Source organism: Balaenoptera physalus (assembly GCF_965194825.1).
Source record: "Balaenoptera physalus genome assembly, chromosome: 1".
NCBI lineage: Eukaryota > Metazoa > Chordata > Mammalia > Artiodactyla > Balaenopteridae > Balaenoptera > Balaenoptera physalus.
This window is the reverse complement of record NC_138882.1, coordinates 181,943,237-181,969,913: the sequence shown is the minus strand read 5'-3', so window position 1 is coordinate 181,969,913 and position 26,677 is coordinate 181,943,237. Positions and strand designations below refer to the sequence as shown.

The 26,677-nt window shown below is 57.2% G+C and overlaps 1 protein-coding gene across 1 annotated transcript in view; it reads right to left on the bottom strand.

The window, feature by feature from the left end:
* Positions 1-7,615: 7,615 nt before the first annotated feature.
* ALDH4A1 (aldehyde dehydrogenase 4 family member A1) overlaps positions 7,616-26,677 on the bottom strand; it is a 31,404-nt gene continuing 12,342 nt past the window's right edge. Inside the window, exons 4-15 of the mRNA XM_082451670.1 lie at positions 22,207-22,254; positions 21,215-21,370; positions 19,511-19,660; positions 19,358-19,432; positions 18,044-18,231; positions 15,531-15,604; positions 12,858-13,054; positions 12,680-12,727; positions 11,732-11,884; positions 10,845-10,966; positions 9,820-9,938; positions 7,616-9,097 (exon numbers count right to left, since the gene is read on the bottom strand). Of these exons, the coding sequence (XP_082307796.1) occupies positions 8,985-9,097; positions 9,820-9,938; positions 10,845-10,966; positions 11,732-11,884; positions 12,680-12,727; positions 12,858-13,054; positions 15,531-15,604; positions 18,044-18,231; positions 19,358-19,432; positions 19,511-19,660; positions 21,215-21,370; positions 22,207-22,254 (1,443 nt within the window). The 3' untranslated portion in view covers positions 7,616-8,984. The remainder of the gene's footprint in view (positions 9,098-9,819; positions 9,939-10,844; positions 10,967-11,731; positions 11,885-12,679; positions 12,728-12,857; positions 13,055-15,530; positions 15,605-18,043; positions 18,232-19,357; positions 19,433-19,510; positions 19,661-21,214; positions 21,371-22,206; positions 22,255-26,677) is intronic.

Sequence of the window (26,677 nt, the reverse complement as noted above, 5' to 3'; positions counted from 1 at the left end):
GACTCTTCCATCTGTATCAGCACTGCGCCCCTGGTAACGGACCTACATCATTGACCAGCTCCTGCTGACGTGTGTGTCTACACTCGAGGAACATTGAGGCAGCATGACTCCAGCCGGCCTGGACTGGACATCAGCTCTGCGTGCTGTGTGAGAACGGGCAGGTTACTTAACCTCTCTGAGCCTCTGTTTGCTACTGAAATAGGAATAATAATTCTAGCCTCATGAGATCAGTGTGGGGATTAAATAAAAAGGCATGTGTGAACTGCGGGGCGCAGGGCAGACCCTGGAGAAAGGTGAATTTGCCAGAGTGCAAGATTGTCCTTTCTTGTAATGAAATGAACTGCCCCGGGGGGCACCCCAGGCTCTGAGCCCAGCTGAAAGAGCCCAAATCTTCTCGAAGTTACCCTGAAAGATACTGGCTGTGTCTTTAGCAACTCCAGAGGGAGCACCCCCTCCCTCGCCCCTGACCTCCCCCGGGGTGGAGTCAACCCACAGACATTGAAAACAACAGGGAGAGGCCTCTGGGTGCTGTGGAAAGATGCAGGATTTGCTGCGTGATTTGGGGCCTGGCCCTGGCCCTCTCTGGGTGTATGTAAACCAGTGGGGGGTGGGGGAGACCCAACCCATAGAATGAAAAGAAGAGCCCTGCACGGGGTGTCTGGAGGTGTGGGTTCTGGTCCTAGCTCTCCCCTCTCCTGACCTCAGTTTCCTCATCTGTACAATGGGGAGGTCCTCTTTGGACTGCCCTTATTCACCCTCCGTGTCAGCAGGTCAAAAGCCCCAGCGCTAATTCACCGTGTCTATTGTGTTCTCTCCAGACTCCTCCCCCTTTTGCCACACCCCAAGCTCAGACCCTTATAACTTCCTGTCTGGACCTCCCCGTCTGCCTCAGGTTGACAGTTTAAATCCCTGAAGGACAGCTCTGAGTCTATCATTCCTTGGCTCTAACACCCCCTGCGACTCCACATTGCTGCAGGATCACTGCTGAGCTCCTGGCCTTGGCTTTCAAGGCCTCCCCAGCTTGACCCCAGCTCACCCATCCTTCCCCCCGGCTCTCTCCTGCACTGTGTGCCCCAAACTACAGCCACATTGGCCTCCTTGGAACGCGGTCCCTGGTGGCGTTCTAGGAGCCCCCGAGACCACTGTCCCCTGCCCTGCCAGCTACTTAGGGAGTCGTGAGGACAGTAACTAAACAGCACTTTTCTGGGGTGTGTTATGTGCCAGGCACGGTGCCAAGCGCTTTTTATGCATCATATCGATTAGATATCCTGCAAAGCAGTCATTATTACTCCCATTTTTAAAGTGAGGAAACTGAGGCTGAACAGTTAAGCGACTTGCCGAAAATCACACATTTAATAGGTAGTGACGCTAGAATTTATTTATTTCTTTATTTTAATTTTTTTGGCCGCACTGTACAGCTTGTGGGATCTTAGTTCCCAGACGAGGGACTGAACCCGGGCCCACAGCAGTGAAAGCACCGGGTCCTAACCACTGGACCGCCAGGGAATTCCCAATGACACTAGAATTTAGACCCAGGCTGCCAAGCTCTCAACCCTGTACTGTCTGATTCGGGTGTGTTCTGCCCTCAGGAGCTGTCACCGTTACACCCACCACGGGGGTGGGGACTGGTGCCGCCCTCTCCCAATGCAGGTCTCACCTCAAGGCCAAGGTGTTGGTGAAGGACCAGTTCCAGGCACAATGAGTGTGTGCGTCAGTTTGAAGAGAATAAAGATGCCAGTTGCTGGGTGGCCCTGGAATGTTCTGGAGACTCCCAGTCAACTCAGATTATTTAGCAAAGCTTGGGGGTAAGGGGATGGTAGAGAAAAAGAGCATCTAAGTTAACTGGAGCCCGCTGGGTGTGGCGTTGTGGAGTACAAGAGTGGCTGAGAAAACCATGCATCCAGAGGGCACTAGCAGAGCCCACTATGTGCCAGGGCTGGGTGGGGCACAAGGGACACAGCCAGGACACACAAGGGATACGGCTTGCAGTCTGGAGACAGAAATCAGGGCCCTCGTGAAGGCAGCACATGCTGGAAGATGCCAGGGGCACCAGGGCCACCCATAGTGTGGCGTACTGTATCAGATCTAAGAGAGCCTGCAGAGCTCCACAAGCCTACCCATTATACAGATGGGGAAACTGAGGCCCAGAGAGGGCCAGTCGCCAAAGGGCCAGAAAAGCAGGTGGATTTCCCCTGGACTCCAATCAAGTCAAAAGCATGTCGGGACAGCTCTATGATGACCCACGCTGCGCTGGCCGCCAAGAAGGGGTAAGGAGGAGGGAAGGTGTGGGCCAGCCAAGAGCTCCATGGGGGAGGCAGCGTCTGTGCCACGAAGCATGGGAGGAGGATGGTGATAATGAGCACAAGTTATTTCTATCATTAACACGTTTGGAGGGCTCACTCTACGCCAGGCTGCCATCCCATTTTATTCTCACTACCTTTTGAGGTGCTGTTATTATCTCTCCATTTTTCAGATGAGGAGACTGAGGTTCAGAGAGGGACAGTAACTTATTCAAAGCCACATGGCAAGTATGTGGATTGGAGGAATCCAAGACCCTAATGGGGGCTCAGGGGAATGGTGTTGACCAAGGCGCTCCAATGAGGAAGGAATGATGGGGTCCCCCTGCTTAGTGGGGGCTATTAGTCCGGATGGATGATCTGCTCTGAAGACTAAAATCTGAAGAAGGAGCCCTGGATGGAAAGTCAGAAGTCTTGGCTTCTGGTTCAGCTCCGCCCCAACCTGAAGGCTGCCCTCAGACAAGTGGCTTCCATTCTCTGGGCCTCAGTCTCCCCACCTGTAAAATGGACTCAGTGCTTCTTAACATTTCAGGGGCAAGGATCCTTTTGAGATTCTGATGAAAGCCCTGGACACTAATGCACACGCCTACAAATGCAGCCGTGCCCCCAGATCCAGGATGACACAAGGCTCAGTCCGTGACCCTTGAGATGTCCTGGGCTGGATGATCTCCGCGGTCCCCTCTAGCCTTGACATCACCTAAGAAGGGCAAGTGGGTGAGGCTAGGGCACTGGCTGCCCTGAGAACAAATGTCCAGGAACACCAAGGCCCTGCAGTTCTCCTTCAGGGCTGCACCCAGAGCATATGCCCCACGGTGGCCCAGGCTGAACACACTGCCATCCTCATGGCCCAGTCCAGGGCCTGAGGTCCCCATGATCACACCTGTGTGGCTACTGGTTGCCAAGGTGATGGAGAACCATGACAGACTTATGCAAAGTTCATGGGGCAGGGGCGAGCCATGGAAATGGGGGCCCGGGAGATGCTGCCCATTTGCCTTACATCTGCTTCCCTGGGTGCTTACAGAAAGCAACCGGCCATGTTTGCTCTAGGCTGGAGGGGGCTGCCCTGAACTTCCTTCCTCCCCCTGCCATGGTGGTTGGAGGGGCCTGGAGCACAGGGGGGAGCCCCCAAGAGGGGCATGACCCCAGGGACTGGGGGTTGCATCGGCTCCTCTCCCCTCCCCCACCTTTGTACATCCTCTGTTTGCCTCTCTGCCCCACCCCCCCGCCATTTCCCCTGTCTCTTTCCTACCAGTACTGCCTCCTCCAGGACAAAACTGGGCAGCTGGAAACCTAGTTCCAATCCAGCTGAGGGTAGAGCAGGGGTAGGCAGGCAGGGCTTCCCCAAGGAGTGTCTGGGAGCTGCACAGCCCCTGAGCCAGCTGACTTGGTTCAGAGACACCTTGGAAGAGGGCACAGGGAAGGCCTCAGAGCTGGTTATCAGAGGACCCAGCCTCATTGGTCACCCCTCTGAGATGTCAAAAGTGTAGTGGGTAGGGTGACCCCTAGAAGCTGGGGAACTAGGGGTCAGCTAAGGCCTGAAGGAGGGACTCTGCTGTGGTTGGGACACCTTCTTGGGTCCAGAGATCCACTCAAGCCATCTGTGTCTCATTCAGAAAAAGATCTGAAGATTCCAAATGACCACAAGCCCAATAAGAGCCAAAAAGGTGATAGTCGCTAAAGGGAGCATAAAGGGCTGGGATGGGGAAGGGGGCTGGTCCTGTTCTGTGGGGCTCTGGAGGGCCCCGCCTGCACCACCGGACAGGGGCCAACCAGCAGGCCCTGACTCCACTCAGCTTCCTCGCCTGTAAAATGCACACAGGCACCTCAAACAAGGGTGATTAAATGGGATGGATACATCAAGCACCTACTTAATAAATGATAGTGAATATTACGTTACATTGTTGATGGCTTTTGTCCTAGTATGGAACTGGCATGGGACCCTCAATTCTAGGCCCAGTAAAGGGCTAGGGTCTATGATTCTGTATGACTCTCCTTCCTAAGACTCAGATCTCTCCACAAGCCTCACTTTCCTTCCGACAACACCTGCCCGGATGCACCTCACCAAGCAGGTGCCCAGCAGAACATCAGCTCCCTCGTTTCTCCTAGGCCTCTGTGTGCTAAATGCTCGGGAGGCTGAGGAGTACCTGCCGGGCACCTGGGGCCTGGAGGGAGGGCATGGCAGAGCCCCAGAACAGAATGCTCATGTACCCCGGCACCTAGGGTCATATGGTACCTGCTCCACCATCCAGGGTAGCTGTCAACAACCCGGGGGAGGGGGACAAGGCTGGCTATGTCTGGAGCCAGTGTCAGCCATACCTACTCCCATCCACCTGCTGGATGGCTCCCACCCAGAAGCTGCTGCATTCCTTCGAGGGACCAGGACAAGGGGGTGCTGGTATAGCCAGCTCTTGTCCCTGTACCTGTCCCTTACTGAACAAGTCTCCCTGAGGCTCCCTAAGCCTCAGTTTCCTCATCTGTGAAATGGGGCCAAGATAATAGTACCTCCCTCCCAGGCTGGTGTGGTCCAAGCTAATTAGCAGGAGCACCTGCCCATGGATAGGTGCTCAGGGAAGCCCAGCTTCATCTCCTTCCTGGGCACAGGCATCCAGGATGAGGGTGTTGAGAGGGTGGGTGAAGGTAAGTTCTCATTCACTGAGCATCTCACTCTGTGCAGGGCACGGGACCTGGCACTTTGCTCTAAAACATGTCATTCGATCCCCAGCTCCCACAGAAACGTCAACTCTGAGATTGGGGAGGCCAAGGCACAGGTAAGAGGGGTTAAGGCAGGACATCAGGGCTGTGCTCAGTGCCCAGGCAGGCAGACATGAGGAACAGAAACCCAGGCAGTCATCTCCTACTGGTACACTGGTTACTTCACCCATGTGTGCCTCAGTCTCCTCATCTGTAAAATGGGACTAATGGAATGTACCTTCGGGGGTTGCGGTGAGAATCCGAGGGTGCGACGTTTAAAGCATTTAGCACAATGCCTGGCACACAGCCTGCGTTCAAGTAATGGTGACTCTTACCATTTCCTACGCGCCTCTAGACAGAGGACCTACAGGAACTTTGATGATGAATGTGTCGGTAGGGGAATTAATGAAAATGAAGGCGTGACTCTGTGAAGAGCGTGGGTCTGCACCCTGCTGCTTCCTCTTGCCCCCCAGGAGCTCCAGGTCTGCCTGGTGACCGGGGCACAGGTGGCCCCTCATTTCCTTAGCGTGCACGCCCCACTGGCGGCATCGCGGTGGCAGGGACATCCAGCCTCAGTCAAATGGTTCACGCTCCAGCCCAGACCTGCGGCTGGGCCCCCCGCCACAGCAGGGAAATGAAGAGGCTCCTTGGGCCACCGCGGACATGGGGACTTACTGCGGTGACCATGCAAAGAGGCCTCGGGCACCCGGGTGGGCACTGGGCCTTCGGGAGCCACCAGCCCCAAGCCTGGGGGACAAGGGAGGGCAGACAGAACGGAGTGAACGATAGCTTGGAGCCACCCCCTGACCTCGTTCAGTGGAGTCAGAGGCACCAGGGTAAAATGACGCTGGTAGAGGCATAGCTGGGAGTCGGGGACCTGATGGAGCAGGTGGTGAGGAGCATGGGCTGCGGCACCCACAGCCCTGGGTTCTAACCCGGCCCTTTACTAACCAGCTATGTGACCTTGGGCTCGTCATTCTACCTCTGACCTCCACTTGCCCTTCCATAGAATGCTGTAATAGTTACCTGGTAAGGTCAATGTCAAGGCTCTGAGACTAGGTAGGTAAAACACTTGGCCAGTCATCAGCCAACTCTGCGGCTGTCTCAGTGTGACCTTGAGTAAGTCACTCCATTCAGCAAGGTTAACGAGGCCTATGTACCCCCCGACGACAAAAGGCAGTTGCCTCCCTTCCCTTCCGTGAGCTCCAGCCAGAGCACTCTGGGTGCTGCCCTTTGCCCCTGACTCAAGCCCCCTTTGGCACAGATCAGTAGCAGCCCCTGGGTGAGCCAGGGCAGGGGCTCTGCCCGGGGTTGAGTCCCCTCCCCTCCCCACAGCTCTGAGATCCTCCAGCCAACAGCCCTAAGCAATGGACCCTCGGACAGGGTGGTGTCTGTGTGGTTCAGGACCAGCTCTGTTTACATTATCTGTGGGTGGAGACAGGTCAGGACACACGTGTCTTCCCCTCCAAGTCAGCTGGCCCAGGTGGGTTTGGACCCACGGATTCCAGGCTCAAGCTAACTGGCCACGGTTGCTCCCTGCCATGTCACCTGGCCAACTGAGCAGATCTTTGCGAGCCATGTGTGGACATCCGGGTGGAAGAGAGAGAATGGGTTTTGGAATCAGACAGACCTGGGTTTCCACCCCACTGAGAGCATACCCTCGCAAGTCTCTTCACCTTTCTACACCCCAGTACCCTCATCTGCAAAATGGGGGCACAGCAGTACTTCCTTCGTAAGACTTGTGAGTGAAAAACACATATGCATACTCTTTGGCACGTGTATGACTCAGGGTTCTGAAGAGAAGCGGAGCCTCTATGAGGCGTAGAGAGAGACAGACACAGGGAGAGATTTATTGTAAGGAAGTAGCTCACGTGATCATGGAGGCTGGTAAGTTCAGAATTTGTAGTGCCGGCCAGCAGGCCAGAGACGCAGGAAGTTGCAGTTGAGTCCAAAGGCAGCCACTGGCAGATTCCTTCTTGCCTGGGGGAGACCAGCCTTTGTTCTGTTAAGGCCTTCAACTGATTGGATATGGCCCACTCACATTATGGAGGGTCATGTGCTTTCCTCAAAGTCCACTGATTTAAATGTTAATCTCATCCAAAAAAACACCTCCATGGAAACATCCAGAAAAATGCTTAAGTAGATATCTGGGCACCACAGCCCAGCCAAGTTGACCCATAAACTTAACTATCACAGCACATAACAGTGGTTGTTATAACAATGGGTAAATGGGTAACACTGTTGAATCATGAATTACCTAGCTGGCATTGCTCTGAGCACTTATATGAATCAACTCATTGAATTCTCAAGACAACCTGTGTGCATGTGAGTGCACACACATGCATGTGTTTGTGTGTGTGTGTGTGTGTGGTTATTTCCATCTAAGACATGAAGAGACAGAGGGTCAGAGAGATTGCACAACTTTTTGGAGCCGGGATTTGAACCCAGGCCCTCCGGCACCAGAGTTCCTGCCACCCACAGCAGGGATTCCGGCCATCAGTGCTCACCCTTCCTTCCATCACACCAAGGGTGCTGCCCTCCTGACACCTAATGACACACAGGCAACTCCGTCGGACGTAGAAGGTGATCAGTCCCCACCAACCCCACCAGAAAGACCACCGACTTGGTTAAGTAAGAGGCATTTTATTAGGTGGCATCAGGCGGATCCTACTGCCACCTCACAGTGTAGAACCAGTAGAATCAGGAACACCTCTGGCCCCCGCCGCCTGACCTGGCCCCTTGTGGGAAACAACCCAGGCAGCATCAGGACCCACCCCTGACCGGGGGCCAAGGTGTGTGACCGTGCACTTGGGGAATGGCCATTCCAGCCCCGCGGGGGCCCCATGCCAGCTGTGCTTGAGGAGGGCCCAGCCCTTCCGGGGCCCCCTAAAAACTGTGCTCCAAAGTCACCACTTCTCATTCCCTGGCCACCCAGGATGCATTTGCAAGTGTCCACCGATTGACTGCGTCAAGGAACAGGCCTCCTAGGGGCCAGTCCACACAGAGCCACTAACATGCAAAGGAGGGATGATTCTAGAGGCAAGCCTCAGCCCGGGCTGGACGGGGACCCAAGGAGAGGTCTCAGGGTGCTGGGGAAGGTGGGAGCAACATGTACCCGGGCCTGTTCAACCACAGCCAGTGGGTGCTGAGCTCCTGCAGGAAACCCCAGGCTCTAGAGACAGGACCCGAGAGCTAAGGGAAACAGCAGGAAGGGCCCCCCAAAGTCTGCCAATCTCACAGCCCAAACAGGAAGGACTAGCACATCCCACATCTTGGCAGGTGGCCTGCAGCAGTCCCCCCAGACCCCCAAACAGAGATAGCCAGGAATCCGTGGGTCTCAGGTGAGCTCAGGCACTCTGGAGCAAGGCACACGGGGTCTAAGGCATTTGGTTGGGCACAGGTACCCGCTGGTACAGGCGTATCTGGGCAAAGAGCTAGTGAGCCACCCGGACTAAAGAGGGCAAGGCCAGCTGGTGCCCCCATGCCCTGCAGCCACGACTTGCCAGCCCTGTAGGCCATTGTGGCCACACGTAATCCTGGAGACCCGGAGAAGCCGGGGCCAAGGCCAGGGGCCTCTGTGGGTGGTGAGGTTTGCCAGGGGCCCCAGAGCTGCCTCCTTTTCCTCCACGGATCCGTGAGCTACTCTACCACCATTCCTCAGGTCCCTGAGCCACTGGGCCACAGTGTAGAGGAAAGGGAAGGGGACAGATGGAGCACTAGCAGGGCACCAAGGTCACACCTACCAGATGGAATTTCTAGGACAGCCGATGGGGTCAAGGGTGGCGGCCCTGTTCTCCCCACAGTGTGGTCTCAAACCAGAGCCCGCGTCTGACTCCAAGGGAGGGAAAGGCCAGTGGCGGGCAGGGGGCAGGCCTTGGCCCTAGAAAGAGGGTCGTCCTGTGGGGAGCGGGGTGGAGGGCCTGGGGTGGGGTCAGTGCACTGAGGTCAGTCGTTTGGACAGACAGACGAGTGGACGGCGGAGGCGCCGAGCAGGGCTCACTGCATGTACGGGTAGCGCCAATCCCCCAGAGGCTTGTGGGTCTCCTTGATGACCTGGGGTGACGTCCACCGCAGGATGTAGTGGGGCCCTCCTGGCTTGTCATTAGTCCCTGTGGAAAAGACAGCTCTGTTTATCTCCAAAAAGATACAACGGCTCTGGGCAGAGGGAAAAGGAGTGGGGAGGAGCTGATGGAATAAATGGGGCACCAGCACGGGCAGCAAATTGCCAAACTAACCCTAACACAGTCACAGCGGCCAGGGTTTCCCGAGCGCATCTGTGCGGAGGGCACTCAGCCGGAGGTCGAGCAAGGCAGGAGCCGGCGAGCAGGCAGGACGCCCATGCTCCCCAGGTCCCTGCACACCACCGGCAAGAGGTGTCCGGGAGGCAGGGGAGCACCGTGGAGGGCACTGGACTGGGAGTCGGGAGACCTGGTTTCCGGCCCTTGGGAACTCTGGCAAGTCACCGCCCCTCGCCGACCCTCACTTTCCTTATTTGTAAACAGGAGGGGGATGGACTACAGTGGCCTGGAGTATGACAGTAAAAGGTGTGGGCGCTGGGACCCAAATCCCGGCTCCACCACTCTCTAGCCATGTGCCCTTGGGCAAGTCACTTCACCTCCCTGGGCCTCAGTTTCCCCCTCTATAAAATGGGAAGAAGAATGGCAGCACCTGAGCTCAGGAGGCTGTTGGCAGGACTCTGAGTTAGCACAGGGCTGGCCCACAGTGCTCAGTAAATGGTGCTACTGCTGTTCCTCTTAACACCCTTGAGAGGAAGGATCGAGGGTCTCCTGCCAGGAACTCGGCCCCCCTCTGGAAAGGGGGACCCACTCACCAGAGGTTCGGGCCCCCCCGAAGGGCTGCTGGCCCACCACCGAGCCAGTGGACTTGTCGTTGATGTAGAAGTTGCCGGCAGCGTTCCTCAGCATCTCTGTGGCCTCCCGGACAACATCCCTACAAGGCAGGGCAGCGGTAAGAGGCGGCCAGCTCACCCTCGTTCCAGACCCAGGGCCAACCTCCAACACCCCCGTCCCAGCCCACATGGGCCACCCTGGTGAGCATGAGGCCAGCCGCCAGCTCTGGGCCCCTGCCAGGCTCCCAGGAGTCTCTGAGCCTCAGCCCCCTCCTCTGAAAAGGGGGTTAGCACGCCTCCCTCGCAGGGCATCTGTGAGGGCTGGATGAGGGTCAGGCTGTATGCACTCGAGGGAGTGGCCCATCTCGGTCCAATTTTCCTGCCCTTGGGAGCTGGGGAACCTCCAGACCCCCAGCCTGCCCCTCAGGTTCCAATCCCACCTCCATTCTTAAAGGCAGACACAGGGAGACAAGCAGTACCACGGAGAAAGGAAAGGGCAAAGCCTCAGGTTTAGTGCAGACACGGGGAGACAAGCAGTACCACGGAGAAAGGAAAGGCCAAAGCCTCAGGTTTACCCTCAGGTTTAGTGCAGACACGGGGAGACAAGCAGTACCACGGAGAAAGGAAAGGGCAAAGCCTCAGGTTTAGTGTCCCGGTGCTCAAGTTGGAATCCTGCTTCCGCCAGACAAGCAGTGCACCTGGGTCCGAGCCTCTGTCTTCCACTCTGCAGCCCCATCAGACCCAGGGAGCAGGTCAAAGGCACTGATTCCCCGGCCCCACCCCTAGACACCTACATTCAGCAGCCAATAGTGGGGCCCTGGAATCTGCATTTTAACAAAGAGCCCACTGCCTGTGTCTACCTGCCGGTCAGGGCGGAGGTGAGAATGGAGAGAAGCAAGGGCAGCATTATTACTAGGATCAGCGCCCAGGAGGGCAGTATCCGGGGACAGCAGGGTCCTGTGGGGACAGGACACCGGGACTAGAGTGGAGGGGCTGCGGCCACTCACTTATCCTGGGCAAATACTGCCCCCGTGAGGCCATAGCTCGTGGTGCTGTCGACCAGCCTCAGTGTCTCTTTGTACTTGTCATCCGGGTAGACGTACACAGTCAGCACAGGCCCGAAGATCTCCTGGAAGAGAAGCCCCAGGGTCAGGCCCCACCTGGACCAACACCCCGAGGCCTCCCATCTCCCTGCTCTGGCCTCCGCCTCTCCCCATCCCCCTCCTCAGCCCCTGCAGGAAGGGCCAGGCGCTGCCTCCCGCTGGGTTCCCTCGGGGATGGCTTCCACCCGGCCCACCCCACCCCAACCTGGCAGAAGATCCAAGGGGTCTCTGGCCTCCCTGCCAGCCAGACCCACACCCAGAGCCAAGGGCCCAGGCCCTTGGAAAGGAGAGACTTCTGCCAACAGCCGGCCCAGGAACTGCCCGATGGTATCACCGTCCCCTCTGCCATCAAGGGGCTGGAGGAAGACCCCCACCCCTGCACTGTCCTCCTGGGCAAGCGCCCTGACCTCTCGGAGCCTCAGTTTCTCATCTGTAAAATGGGAACGATATGCCCACCTCATCTCTGTCAAATGCCCAGCCCACAGTTAAGAGTCTACAAGTGTCAGCCACTGAGATGGCCGCAGGGGCCTCGGTGGCTGTGGACAGCGCAAGTGCCATGACACCAGCCCGGGTCAGCAGTGTCGAAGACAGAGCACTGGATTTGGGGTCAGGAGGCCCGAGCTCAGGGCCTGGCTCTGCTCTCACCGGGTGTGAGACGGTCCCCTCGTAGGGCCTTGCTTTCCACATCTGTGAGATGGGATGACGCCCCGTGAAGCACCAGGGCCCTGTGCGTGTGCCATGCTCGGGGGAGAGGTTGCCTCCTCCCGGCCCCGGGCCGCCCATCCCATCACCTCCTTCATGATGGGATCCTGGGGGTCCTTGCTCTCGATGATGCAGGGCTCCACGAAGTAGCCTACGGAGTCGTCACACTGGCCCCCGGCCAGGACGGTGAGGCTGGGCGAGGAGTGGGCGTGCTCCAGCCACTTCCTGATGCGGCTGAAGGACTGGGGGAGTGGGGTGGGGTAGGGGGCGTCAAGGGCTGGCTGGAGGCCATTCCCAGCAGCAGCCCCCTGACACACTCACCCCAAACACCTGTCCCTGAAGGGCCCAAATTCTGAAGTGGGGGGAGGCGGGGGAGGGGGCCCTGACAGCAAAAGTCGGGGCCTGGCTGAGCCAGGGCAGAGACAAGGGCAGATGTGCACGCTTGTGTGTGCATGTGTGTATGTGTGTGTTAGAACTACAAACATCACAAACACACATATAAATGTATGGCCATGAATTTTTAGGTTTATGTACATAGGCACACATATGCCTGCATTACATGGATGTTTGTTATGTGTATGCGCTTGTGCATGCAGACCCACAAGCGTGCCTATATACACGTATGAACCTGTACACAAATGTTTCTGTATAGGATATGTGTGCATGCGGTGTGCGTGTGTTTACGTGGGTGGATCTACAGGCATGCTCCCGCTCAGAGAGCTAAATGAACGTGTTCACGGCTGTGCATGTACGTGCGTGTTCGGGTTGATGCACGCGGTGTGCAGGCCTATTTGTATGTGTGCGTGTGAACACAGGCACTTAAAGGGGGCTTGTCGAGCCTGGGGCAGGGTGTGCGGGAGGCGAGTTGCCCTCTGGGTACGGATGCCTCTGCCCTTTTCAGAGCTGGCAGGGGTGGTGCGTGGCTATCAGGCTGCCCTGCTCGAAGCAGCAGGTCTGGGTCACCCCTATAGCTGTCCCTACCCCTCCCACCCAGTCCAGGCACGGGACCCCGGGAACGGCCTGCTTCCTGCTCATACCTTGGCATCAATCACGGCGGAGAAGAAGCTCCCAAAATCCTCTGCAGGCTGGAAGCAAGGGAGGCATGGGAGGAGACAGAGTCGGAGACAAAGGGAGCGCCCTCCCCGCACACACCCCCCAGCCTCCAATCCCATCAGCCCCCCGCTGGGCCGTGGCGGGGAGGCCGGCGCCACTCACGTTGCCCACTTTGATCCTGCTGCGCTCCTCCAGCAGCCGCCCTTTGATCTGCGGCCACAGCGAGCGGGGCACGTAGAGGCGGGAGCAGGCCGAGCACTTCTGGCCGCCGTACTCGAAGGCTGAGCGCAGGGTCCCGCTCACCACGCTGTCCACGTCGGCCGAGCGGTGAACAAAGTGGAAGTTCTTCCCGCCACACTCTTCAGGGGTGGGGCGGGGGGGTGGAGGAGCATGAGTAGGGGGTGGGCTCCCCAGGCCAGCCCAGGGGCCCAACGCACTGCCTACACCCGTCCGCAGGGCCCTGCGACCAGGCCCAGTACTGGGAGGACAAGGGCATGAGAAGGCAGAGTCGGAGCCCGACAACCTCCCAGAAACTGATCAGCCAGGCCTGTCCTCCCACCCTACAGATGAGAAAACGGAGGCCCAGGCAAGGGCGAAGGGCACCAGGGGGCATCAGGACCAGCTCCCCCATCTCACAGATGAGAAAACTGAGCCCCGGGGGTGCTGCCCAACATAAAGGCAGAGGAAGGACCAGAACCCAAGGCTCCCCAAAGCTGGTCCACTCCCTGCAGTGGGCACGGCTTCCTTTGAGCCTTCCCCTGACCCCTACCCCGCGAGAGGAGAGGGGGCCACCCCAGGTCCACGGCCAGGGCTGGCCCCTCTTCCTGATCCACAGTGGGGACACCCCTCCTCGATCTCCTTGGCATGAGGGAGCCTCGGCAGATCACTCCACCCTCCGGGCCTCGGTTTCCTCACTCGGTTAAACATCAGCCAACAGCAGCTCATGTTACAAAGCACTAACTGCCAGACTCAGGTCAAAGCACTTTGAGCTCCGTCTCACTGAAGCCTCGCAGCAACCTCCCATTATTATCCCATTTTAAAGACAAGAAAATTGAGGCACAGAGAGATTAAAGTCTCATACTCAAGGGGGGAAGTGGTAGAGTAAGTAGCGGTCTCTCTCCCTCAGGGAGATGGTGGGAAGGAGACAGAACAGAAAACCATGGAGAGCTCACACAAGGGACTCACTGTCCTCCATCTCGTGAAGGCTGGACTGGGGCACACTGGGGAACTGGAAATCGGAGATGCAACAGCTGGCCCTGAGGAGCGTCACCTGCCCTGACACCCCCATCACAGCTCCCACCAGCTTAAGAGGCAAACTATTATATATAGGATGGATAAACAATAAGGTCCTACTGTATAGCACAAGGAACTAGATTCAATATCCTGAGATAAATCATAATAGAAAAGAATATGAAAAAGAAAATATATACGTATAACTGAATCACTTTGCTGTACAGTGGAAATTAACCCAGTATTATAAAATCAACTAAACTTCAATAAAATTTTACAAAGTTCCCACCCGCTCAGGCGTGGGGTTCAGTCTCCCCGTGACCCCCCCTTCACCCCCAGGAGCAAGAACGCTGAACCACCAGCTCCAGCTCTGCCGTTACTGCACTGTGTGGCCCTGGACAGCCCTCCCTCTTGAGAGGTCTCCGCATTTTCCCGGAGTGTGTTCCGTGAAAAACATGGTCCAGGGGGTCCTCTGTCAAAACAGGGTTGTGTAGTCCAAAGAGTTTGGGAAACACTGCACATCAGCCTTTGCTCTTGAAGATAAGCAATGCATATATTAGTGCATTAAAGGCTCTGAGAAGTCCTGCAGGTGAGGAATCCGTTTTACTTTAAACACAGAGCACGCCAAATGTCCTTGACCATGAAACTGTTTCTTTGTGGGAAAATTATTATTTTGACAAGACCTGGCCCTGCTGACCTCTCAGCCCCATCTCCTGCCACCCCCCTCCCTCCCTTCCCCAGCTACACTGGCCTTGTCTCTTCAAACACAAGCTCATTCCCACCTCATGGCCTCTGCATTTGCCATTTCCTTGGCCTAGATCTGGGCTGTGCAACAGGGTAACCACCGGCCACACGTGGCTATTTAAGTTCAAATTAATTAAAATTAAATGAAACAAAACCTTCACTTCCTCTGCCATGCCAGCCACGTTTCAAGTGCCCTGCGGCCACACGTGGCGAGTGGCTATACTATTGGACAGCACAGATACAGCCCATGTCCATTACTGCAGAAAGTTCTACCGGACAGTATGGGTGTCCATGATGGTCCACCCTCCGGACCTTTGTGAAGCTGGTTTCTTTTCATTGCTCAGGTTTCAGCGCAAATGTTCCCTCCCTGAAGAGGCTTCCCACCCCACCAGCCACCCTAAGTCACAGTCACCCACCACGTCCAGCCCTTGAGGGTCCCTGCCTGTCACCTCTTTGCCCTCCTTTAATTATCCACAGTCCTTCTCACTCCCTGACATCTTTTGTCTAGTTGTTTACTGTCTGCCTCCCACTGTTGGAATAGAGGTTCGTTAATGGCTGGGTCTCTGGGTCTCATCATGTTTGCATCCCCAGTGTCCAAAAAGTGCCTATGAACATACTTAATAATTTACTTGCTGAATGATGGATGGATGAATGAATGAATGAAAGAAAAAATGCACACTCTGAGGCATAAATGCTCTGTATAAGTGCCAGAGCAGGGGCTCCACCCTGAAGGAGTTCTCTGCGCCTGCAGGGCCACCCCACCTCTGGGGGCATCACCTCCGCCTCGTCCTCTTTCATGGGGCCAGGGCAGGGAGGGGTCCCTAGGGCTGTAGGGCAGGGCACGGGGAGAGGGGCCCTTACCTCCGGCCAGGCGTGGGAAGGTGTGGAACCGGTCCAGGTTCTGGGCCACCTGCCTCCACAGGTGTTTGAAGGTGCTAAAACCAGAGGACAGGGCAGTGACTAGGGAGCCGGGCTCAGGCTCCTGAGAGGGTGAGGGGCCTGGGGGGTAGGGAGCAGGCCCTACCAGAGGAAGAGGCTGGAAAGCCCAGGGAGGGGCGCTAGGGTCAGCAGCCCCGCAGGAGGCGGGCAGGGGTCACAGCGGTGGTGGTGGTGGTGATGGTGATGGGGAACCGAGTAGGTGGTAGCAGCTGGAAATGGGCTGCACTCCGGGCCTACAAGGAGGGAGCAAGGGGAGGCCTGGCGGCAAGACAGTGCAGAGAAGGGCCAGGCTTTGAGGCCAGGGGATGCCGGGTTCGAGTCCTGACTCAGGCATACACGGTTGTGTGATCTTGCGCCCACCGCTTAACCTCTCTGAGCCTCAAATTCTGTGCCACATCTGGGAACCGGAAAGAACAATTCCACCTGGCAGGGCTGTTTTGTGAGGCTCTAATGTGAGTCAAGTGCTTAGGACAGTGCTGGGTATGCTATGGGTGCCTGATGGGGGACAGGCACCACCGTGGTCTGCGAGGGGCACCACGAGCTCACGCCCAGGCTCCAGAGAACCTAGGAGGGTCCTGGGAGAGGCAGCTCAGGCCCCTATCTCCTCCCTGGGCTCCAAGTGTGACCAACCTCAGCACCACAAAACAATAAAAATGCTAATCACCAGGGAGCTGGCGACACAGTAGCTAATACTAATTTATGACTTTCCTACCTTTAAGCCCGCTGCGCATCAGAGCATGGCAAATGGGGGCCAGGCCCGCTCCGCCCGCTAACAGGCAGAGACCCATGCGGCCCGTGGCTGGCAGAGCGGGCCTTTTGGAAAACAGCCCTCCTCAGCAATTCTAACGCTGCCATCGCCACCCGGCAAGCCTTAGCGGGGGTTGTTGTTGCAGGGGAGCCTGAGGCCAGGCAGAGAGGGCGAGAAGCCACCACAGGTGTCCCTAGGACACCTGGAAGGCCCGGAGTGCAGACCCCAACATCTCCACCCAGATGACCCATGGGGACCTCAAACTCAAAGTGACCAGCATGTGATTCACCTTCTTCCCAAGGCTCCCAGGTGCCCAGCCATCTGGGTTGCCCACCTCGGTGAACGATGCCCACCTCCTGCCCCGAGCCTGGATGTTCCCACTGAACCCCCCCAACCTTGACCCCACGGACAGGTGATCGAGTCTCCCTGCTACCGCCTCACTTGAATCAGCCCACCTCACCCCGTTCCCACGACTCCAACCGAGTTTAGGCGCCTGCCATCCCTCCCCGGACGTGGACACCTCCTAACCCGTTTCCTGCTTCCACCCACTGGAGACTTGTGCTCCGAGTAGCCAGAGCGATCATCTAGATCAGAGGCTGCACACGCAGGGGCCCGGAGGGGCCGGACAGAGAATGAGTGAGGCCGTCCAGGTAGGCAGAGACCCAGGGCCTGTCAGGACGGGGGGAACCAGAGACCTCCCGCCCGCCTCCAGCCAATGGTGCCACATGGAAATGCAGGCCCAGTGGGACCAGGTTCTTAAAAGAGGCCCAATATTTGGATTTTTACATGAAACTGTCCCAATGGTACAAGGTTGGTCCACCCCTATTAGGAGTCAAAGAACACAAAGCCACTTGCCAGGGCCCACTGGAGAGCTACCATCTTCAATCCCTGCTTGAAACAAAAGAAGTCTGATTAAGCCACGCCCCCTGCATGTAACTTTCTGTGGCTGCCATCATCCTCAGGATAAAGTCCAGACACCTTAGCAGGTTCATGGGGCCTTATAGTCACAAAGACTAAATCCCCCAAGAGGTAGGACCTTGTCCATTCCACATGTTCACTGCCCAGTCTTAGCACCGGCAGAGCCTGGTACACATGGGGGCTCGATCAACACCAGCTGAGTGAGTGAGTGAGTGAAATGAGCAGCTGTGATCGAACCATGTCCTGCCCCCACCCTCTGACCCTTGGCCCCCAGCTCCACACTCCAGCCCCACGGGACCACGTCCACCACCCAGAGCCCAACAGCTTCAGCCTTATGCCTCTGCATATGCTGTTCCCCCTCCTAGAATGTTCTCCTCCACCTCTGCCTGGCCTACTCGTCTGCTTAGATGCCACCTCCTCCAGGAAGCCTTCCTGACTCTTCTCCTCCAATTTATCCCAAGCTCCCTTGTGCCCTTTCCAGGGACAGTGGTGGCATCGAAATCCATATCACCAAACACCTGCAGGCCGCTTCCAGCCTGTCACACTCCTTCTTGTTCATTAACTAGTTTGGCCTTCACGATTACTCTGCAAGGTAAGAATCATGACTACTGTCATATAGGTGAAGAAACAGGCTCAGAGAGGTGAAGTGGCTCACCCAGGGCCACACAGCACCTGACCTCTGGGCTCACAGCCCCAGATCCCGGACAGAGGTCACGAGGTCTGGTGAGCATCCCCAGGCCACCCTGCCCACCCCACCTCGGGGACTTACGGCACGCTGCCTGTGAAGTTGATGCCACACAGGTGCTCCGAGCTGGTGACAGTGTCCCCAAACGTGGGCCCGTCAGCTGGCACAAACTGGATGATGTTGGGGGGCAGACCGGCCTCCCGGAGGATGCGATAGACGGCATAGCTGGCCAGCATGGCAGTGTCACTGGGCTTCCACAGGACCACGTTGCCCTGCCCGGGAGGCACGGTGATGACTCATGAGGTCAGGGGCCACCAGCCCCAACTCCCACCCTACCCTGAAGCATGGCCATCCCTCACCTGGAGCCACCAGGACCCCATGCAGGCCAGGATGTCCCCTACCCAAACCCATTCCTACAGGTGCCCAGGTGCTGCACCCCAGGCCCTAGAAGCCCTTGTCAGTGAGCTCACACCCTGCCCTGTCTGCTCCCACATTCTGGCTACGAAAGGCTCCCTTCCTCCGGAAGCCTGTGCCCACCGGTCCTGCCAGCACCCCTCGGGCAGGTCTGTTCTGGGTGTTTCCAACTCGCTGGGTGCTCACGGGGCGAGGCTGGGCAAGTGCTCACAGGGCTCTGTCTGCACGTGTCCTGGACGAGGGCACATGGGTGCCAGGTGTGTGTGCGTCTGTCTGAGTGCAGATGCACGAGGATGGCCCTGTGCACAAGCACCCTTCCAGATCACCCAGCTGCCCCTGACAGCTGTCAGCCCTCCTCCTGCTGCTGCGCCCTGAGCCACCCAGGACCTCCGAGGGTAGGGCTGCATCTCCCCCATCGATTGGGAGCCGATGGCCACCTTCACCCTGATAACGACAGTGGAGCCCATCGACTTCGAGACCACCTGCCCAGAAACAGACCAAGCCCAAATCCGTACCTGTTCCGTCATTTGCTAGCCTTGCAACCCTGACAAATAAGTCACCAGGCACAGAGCAAGCACTCAAAGGTGAGCTATAAGTATCATCATTAGTAGCAGCCTCTATATAACGCTAAGCCTGCACTGGGCCAGACCTGCCTGGCGTTAGATGCGTCACAAGCACGGTCTCATTTGCTCCTCATGACCCTGTAATGTAAGCTTTTCTTTTATTTCCACTTCGTAGATGAGGAAACTGCCTCAGAGGAGGGCCGGGACTTGCCTGGGGTCCCCCAGACAGAGTGGGGCAAAGCTGGGACCCAGACCAGCCTCTGACCCCCAAGCCTTTTCCACAGCCCCCAGCTGCCTCCACTTTCTGTGCTTCTCCCCGCGACTAGGGCTGGGACCCCAGGGGTTCTGACGTGGCCTCCTGTCTGTTGACAGGGGAGTGATGACCTGTTCCCGCCACGCCCGCCTGCTGCCCACAGCTCACCATCAAGGCCGGCGCCCCCGCCAGGTTGCCGCCGATCGCAGTGAAGTTAAAGGGGGAGATGGCTGCCACGAAGCCCTGGGGAGGGAGGAGGTGGTGAGGCCAAGCCCAGGGCTTCCAGCAGCCCCCAACGCCCGCTCCACCACCTGGGGGTACCTCCAGCCCCCGGTACACCACGCTGTTGGTGCTGGGCGGCACGCTGATGGGCTGCTCCCCCTCCAGCTCCACGGCAAACTTGGCGTTGAATCGGAAGAAGTCAATGAGTTCGGCCGCGGCATCGATCTCTGCTTGGATCACCGTCTTCCCCTGTTAGGCGGGAGGGCCGGGGGGTCAGTGGTGGAGGACGTGCCTCCCAATAGCCCTCTTCTGACATTGGACCCTGAGCCCATGGTGACATTGGGTTGCAGGTGCATTTGGGCCAAGAACCAGGAAACCTGAGGACTGTAAACATTTCCTTAGACCGTCTGATCCTCCTGACGGCAAACGTGAGCCGTGGGGAAATAACTCTGGGCAGCAAGAATCAGGTTTTCTCGGATCGGGCGGCCCCTCCTTGGGTCACTGGCAGCTGCTCACCCTGCTCAGGACGCACAGCAGGGGAAGCTGAGCTAAGATGCACTGCCTCCTGCTCTGCGTGGCCACCATGCTTCCGACAAGCTCCTGAGTCTTAAGTCAAATAAAGAGGCACCTTCACCTGGTCTTGGAGTGTGTGCGCCTCTTCCTGCCCAGGTGTGGCTCACCTGGGACACTCTGGAGCCCAACACCCACCCCAGGGGCTCTGCTGAATCAGGAGACACTTACCCAGGTGTGGAGCTGTCATACCAGCTCCGTGCAGCAGAGGGCGCTCTCACTACGTGATGGCGAACCGGAAGAGCGCTGGGGTGACCCAAACCCCCTAAGGCGAAACTAACCCTCTCTCAACTGCTAATGCCACTCCCTGGCTCAACATGCATTCAACTCAAAAAACATCTATCAGGCACTTCTATGATTCCAGGAAGACACGGTGCAAGATGCAGAAAGAGAACACTAACATGTGATTACAATGCCCAAAAAACTTGTAAAGGGGAAACAAACACAAAGGAAGTCATTACACCCCGATGGAATCTGAGCTATAACCGACAGAGGAACAGCATGTTGGGGAAGGGGGGCGGGCACAGAGGTAGGACAGATCGTTATGGACTAAGAAGGTTCTAGAAGCCTCACAGAGGAGGTGCTATCTGGGCTAGACCTTGACAGTTAAGAGTTTATGAGGCAGAGAAGACAGGGAGCATTCCAGGCAGGGGACCCGGGGCAGAGGCAGGAGATGGGATGCTTGAGGTGTCCAGGAGCCTTGCTAGGTCCAGGCTGGTGACATCATGGGCGGGATGGCCTGGCAGGAAAGGGCAGAGCGGCTGGTGAGTTGGACAGAGGTGGGAATGGAAGGGCTCTGGGGGCTGGCTCAGGACTTGGGACGTGACCCTCAGCCAGACAGAGATCTCGGTGGTTCATAAGGCTAGAGTGACCTGCTGGAGGTGTCACAGAAACCGCTCTGAGGGCTGCAGAGGTCTGATGGAGCCTGGAGGACCGTGTAGGGCAACTGTCAGTCCAGGCAAAGCACAACGAGGGACTGGCCCAGGGCGGGGACAGAAGTGGATGGGAGGAGCCATTTCCAGAGCAGGACACGCAAGCGTAGTTCAATCCACCTTGTCTACAAAGTATATAGGTCTGTCCCCTCTCTGAGGCCTGGTCCCTCAAGGACACCTCCTGGGCTCCCGCACGCAGAGCATGTGTGGGCACCCAGAAGCCGCTCAGCTGACGCCTGCTGAATTGGATGGGGTACGACTGCCTCCCCTACATCCCCGGTTGTGCCGGTGGGCATCTCACCTGTCCCACCATGGTCTTGGCCAGGATCTCTGCCCTGCGTGGCCCACTCAGCATATCTGCCGCCTTTAGGAAGACCTGGGCCCGGTCTGCAACAGGCTTCAGGTCCCACTCTTTCCTGGCGGCCAAGGCGGCCTCGATGGCTCTGTGGAGTAGTGCCTGATGAAGAGGGAAAGGTTGGGGGCTTCCTCCTGAAGCAGGAAGGGTCCCAGAGGAGCGAGGGAGGGAGGAGAGATCTGGAGGTCACTCTTCACCCAGGGAAGACCCCTGGCTCCCTCGGCCCTCAGCCCCCTCCCCCTACAGCGGCAGACGCCATGTCCCATGGCCAGCTGGGCTACCCCAGGCTCCGACCCTGCCCTGCTACAGTCTGGAGGAGTCCGAGGGGCCTGCCAGGTAGGGCAACAGGCCAAGGACTTGCTCCGTTCTCTCTCGTGGTCTCATCAGGGCCTCCTCTTACTCCTGGGGCCTGGTGCTCCTGAACACGCTGTCCAGAGCCTCCAGCCCTTGAGGTCTGGGTCTGACCTTGCCCTTGCCAGGCCAGAACTGCAGCCAGAGACAGACACCTGCTGCTGGCATCCCAGCTGCCAACTGCCCTCATCACCACGTGACGCCAGCGCCTTGACGCCGTGGCCTCTCGCTGGCCCTCCTTGATGCCAAGTCTCTGCCTGGCTTTCCATCCATGATGCCTCCAATTTCCCTGACTCAGCCTTCCAGAACCCCCTCCCCCTCCCTAAATCAGGGTAGCCTCACAAGGGGCATGTGCGGGCATGTCCCAGCCCTGGCCAAAGCAGCTCTCATTAGGCTCAAGTTAACCCCGGCACGCCTGGCCCAGTCAAAGACACGTGCCCGGGGACGCCCTCAGTGCCAGCCGCCCCCCAGACGCCCCCACCCTCCATGGCCCAAGAGGGGAGCAGTGACTGACCTCTACCCCCATGTCAGCAACTAACCAGACAAGACGGGGTAGCACCCCAACCCCAAAGTCGCCAGGGACTCACCTTGTCTGCATAGCAGAACTTGGCCACCTTGTGTCCATGGTTAAAGGGCTGAAAGAAGAGAGAAGAGTGAGGCCGCTGTCCAGGAGGAAGGTGCCAGGGCAGGTGGGGATGGAGCCGGGCTCAGAGCTGGCATTCCAGGCCACTCGCTCTCTGCCCTCCAATCCCCATGATGCCTTCTCCAATCGCCCGGGCCCACGATGACCTCTCCACCTTGAGAGTTACGGGTGCACCTGCTGTTTGATGAGCTCTGGAAGGTTCACAGTGCAGGAGAAAGGTATGAACAGAACAGTCTTTGAGGGAAAGCATGGACGTTTTGGTCAGACACAGGTTCGAATCCCGGCTCTGCCCCCTCCTTACTAGCTGTGCAGCTTTCTGTAAACTGACTTTCCTTCTCCAAGTCTCCCCATCAGGGAAAGCATGGAGAGGAGGACCAAATGGGGTCACAGGTGAAAAGTTCCCCAACATAGATCCTGCCCTTACACCTGGGTCTGGCGTGAGGCTCGGGGGTGGGCTGTCACCACGGGAGGCCCTAGGCGATGCACTGCGTCGTGAAACACTCAGGATTTCTGCCACCCCCCAAGGCCCTAAAGGAACAGAGCAACTGCTTCTCGAGCCTCTTGCTTGGGACGCAGATTAACTTGTCTAAAAGGGATGAAGCCCAACAGACGTTTACAAACAGAACGCGGCAGTGCTGAACGTCAGCCTGGGCGACAAGGCGGGGGGAACACCACTTCTTTCCCGACCTATTTTTTACACCATAATTATCAGCACTTTCGCCACCTGTAAGTCTTCCAATGGAATGTTTAGGGGCTTCCTATCTAATGAGGCAGCCGCTAGTCACACATGCCTACTGGAGTTTCAACTCACGTGGCACAAGCCAGGTTTCATGTGCTCAATAACCACGTGGGGCTGGTGGCTGCCGAAGAGGACAGAGCAGATTCAGAACATTTCCACCATCATCTCAGAAAGTTCTACTGGCCAGCACTGGTCTGGTCTGAGTGCAAAGTGGCCCCCCCTGGCATGGTCACCTGTATCCTGTCTATACCTGAGATTGGCCTGTGACCCTTAGGGGCCGAGAAGCTGGGGACCCGGGCCCTTCGATTCAGCACATCCAATCCCAGTGGACTGCAGACACCCCAAGTCAGCAATACATCCCGGTAACAGAGCTCCTGCCCTCACGCCGCCACGGCCCCAAATGCCAGGGCTCCAAGGATGACACGTGGCCAGGTCAGTGAGGTGGTATGGGAAATGAAAACCAGAAGTGCCCACCAGGGGGTTATCAAAATCCCAGTGTCTGGAAAAATATTCAGGTGCTGCAGTGGCCATGGAGGCCGGGGGAGCTGCAGGTGAGGTCGGGCTCTGGGCGGTTACAGAGACCAGGTGAGCGAGGCCGTGGGAGCCGCTCTGGGCTGACACCTGGCACACACCTGTGCAGACCTGCAGAGCCTGCAGACCCCAGGCTGTGCTGACACTCCAGGTGTGGGCCCTCCGGTTGCTGATCCAGCCGCAGGGGCTCTAGGATGCCTCTGTGGGTGACCTGTGCCCCAGGCCATCTTCGGAACCCTCAGAGTAGGGGCCCTGGGCCCGCCCCCTTAACCCTGCACGTGCTGCTCAGGGCTCCATCTGGACAGATGTGTGCTCAGCCCATTTGCAAAAGGGCCAGCCCTTCACTCCCCTAAATCAGGGACTTGTGAGTTTCCTGATCCGTCCAAAGCACATGCCAGGTCCTGGCTTCCTAAACTCCAAGCAGGTGGGTTTCTTAGGCCAATGTCATCATGGGGCTTGGAGCCCAGCTTCCCACCCTAGCCCACCGTTAGCCCCTAAACCGCCTTGTGGAGAAATCCATCAGGAATAACGGAAGGTGCTGTGTGGACCCCTCAGGATCTTTCTTGCCTGTGGACAGGACTCGGTGATATCACAAAACCCCACATGGCACCTGCGTGACAACCGGGGTGGGTTAGCAGAAAGTCTCTTGACAAGGTAGTGAACAACTTCCAGTGGTTAAAAACAGTTCTGCCTCTCCCTTCTTTTAACTAGCTCTTTTTTACATGAACTAGCTGCAGGCCCCTGGTTAAGGAACAGTGATAGTTACTGTCAAAGCTAACATTAGTTTCCTGCGTGCAGGCACCAAGTGTTTGACACGGATTAATCCGTTGAACCCTGACAACATCCCTCCACGGCGTGACTGTTACCCCATTGTACATGTGAGAAAGCTGAGGCACAGAGAGGTCAAGCAGCTCAAAGATACATAACCAGCAAGTGGGCAGAAAGGGGCCTCCTCATGGTGACTAGGGTGGGATGCAGCTGGGTCTTAGGAAGATTCGAGAGGCCCAGCCTGAAAACCCTGAGGCTCCTTCTCCTTTGCCTCTGCTCCTCTGAGAGTTGGTGTCCTGCATCTTTCAACAGACCCGCTTCCTTAGTTTCTCTCGTCCTCTGTGGGGAGGTGTTCAATGCCCTCCCCACAGCTCCCAGCCCTGCAAAGAAAGATGCTTGTTGCCGGTTCCAAGTTCCAGGGCAGGTAATTCCGACTGGCCCAGCTGGGGTCAGGTGCCCATCCCTGGACCCAGCATCCCTCAGTGAGCAGCACTACACGATTTCAAAGGCTGCCCTGGCTCACCGCGTGGGGGCGGGTGAGGGGCTCATCAATTTGAGCAGACACCGCCCCCCCCCAGACGCCCACTGCGCCTCTCCACCTCACATGGAATCCTCAGTGCTTTGTTCCAAGCTGTTCCCACGGCTTCGTACACGACGCCTTCCCCGGCCTCCCAGGCCCCCCACCTGCTGTGGACTCCTCATCGTGGCCCTCCACCCACCTTCCCATCCCAGCTCCCTGGCTGCCCACGGGCACCTGGCCCTCCAAACATCTATGTCCAGACTCACTTCTTCTGCCAAGCCCACACTCCTAATCCCTCCTCTATCCTGATATCAGAAAGCATTCCAGCGAGCAATGGGCTTTTTCGGAAAGTCTCACCCTCCTTAACCCCCTCCAATGGCTCCCTGGGCTCTTGGAAGAGGCTCTTAACCACAGCCAACAAGAACCACACGTGGGACTTCCCTGGTGGCGCAGTGGTTAAGAATCCGCCTGCCAATGCCAGGGACATGGGTTCGGGCCCTGGTCCGGGAAGATCCCACATGCCGCAGAGCAACTAAGCCCGTGTGCCACAACTACTGAGCCTGCGTGCTGCAACTACTGAAGCCCGCGAGCCTAGAGCCCGTGCTCTGCAACGAGAAGCCATTGCAGTGAGAAGCCCATGCACTGCAACAAAGAGTAGCCCCCGCTCTCTGCAACCAGAGAAAGTCCACGTGCAGCAACGAGACCCCGCAGCCAAAAATAAATAAACAAACGAACACATAAATAAATAACCACACCCGAATCCTCTGGCCCTACTGGCTTCCTCTCTGTTCTGCAGCTCACCCAGCCCCCTCCTGACTCTGCACCCGCAGACCCCTCTGCTGGCGATGAGTCCCCAGCCCATCTTCATCCCTGGGGTTCAACTCAGGTGTCACCTCCTCAGAGAGGCCTGTGGACCACCTCACCTTACGTGGCCTCACATCTCCAGCCCATCACCTGTGCCTTCCACAGCCCCTCTCACCATCTGGAATTCTGTTTGTTTCTTTGCTGACATGTACACCAATCTCACTCTCCCCTAGGTCAGCACCGTGAGGGCAGAGCCATGTGCCATTTTCACCGCTGTGTCCCAGCACCCAGCCCTAGGTCTGGGGCCGAGGAGGCTTGGATGGATGAATGGATGGATGGGTGGGTTTTACTATCATGATTTACAAGTACCCCTCCTAGAAAGAGCTAAAGTCATCCTTTTAGAAACTGTTTTCCAACTTTAAACAGGTTTCTAGCTAATAATGCCATAGAGTAAACCACTTCGTTTACATACCGTGGCATTTATTTTGCAACTGGTTGCATTTGCACAAAGCTGGAAACTCCATATGTATCCATAACATCAAAACGTATATATATGTGTACACACACAAAGACACACATACACTTCCCTTTTGTTCATAGCCAAGGAGCATATTTGCTTTAAGCCTTTCTGGGCTAAAATTGTCATGGCCATAACAAGGGATAAAAAGGGATGGGGTGGTGCCTCTGCTTGGGGCTGGAGTAGACCCAGGGGTTCACCCTCAGGCCACCTTGTGGGGAAGCACCGCAGACTTCCATTCAGCCGTGAGTCCTGGTCAAGATCCCCAACTGTCACCAAAGAATGTCACTCTCACTCTTGAACAGACTGACAGTTGAGGCACTGGTATAGGTGCCATTTCTCAACTGTCAAGTCAGACTAGATGCCTCCCAGGGACTTGCTAGGAAAGGCAGGCTGTCTTATCACTGTCTCATTATCTAGCAAAATTCCCACTGAGAGAAAGACTTAAGGAGAATGCAGGAGGAACAGGCAGACCAGCTACTGCTCTGGCCGGGGCTCTGAGAGGCCTGCCAGGGCCAAGGAGGCAAGAGGGATGA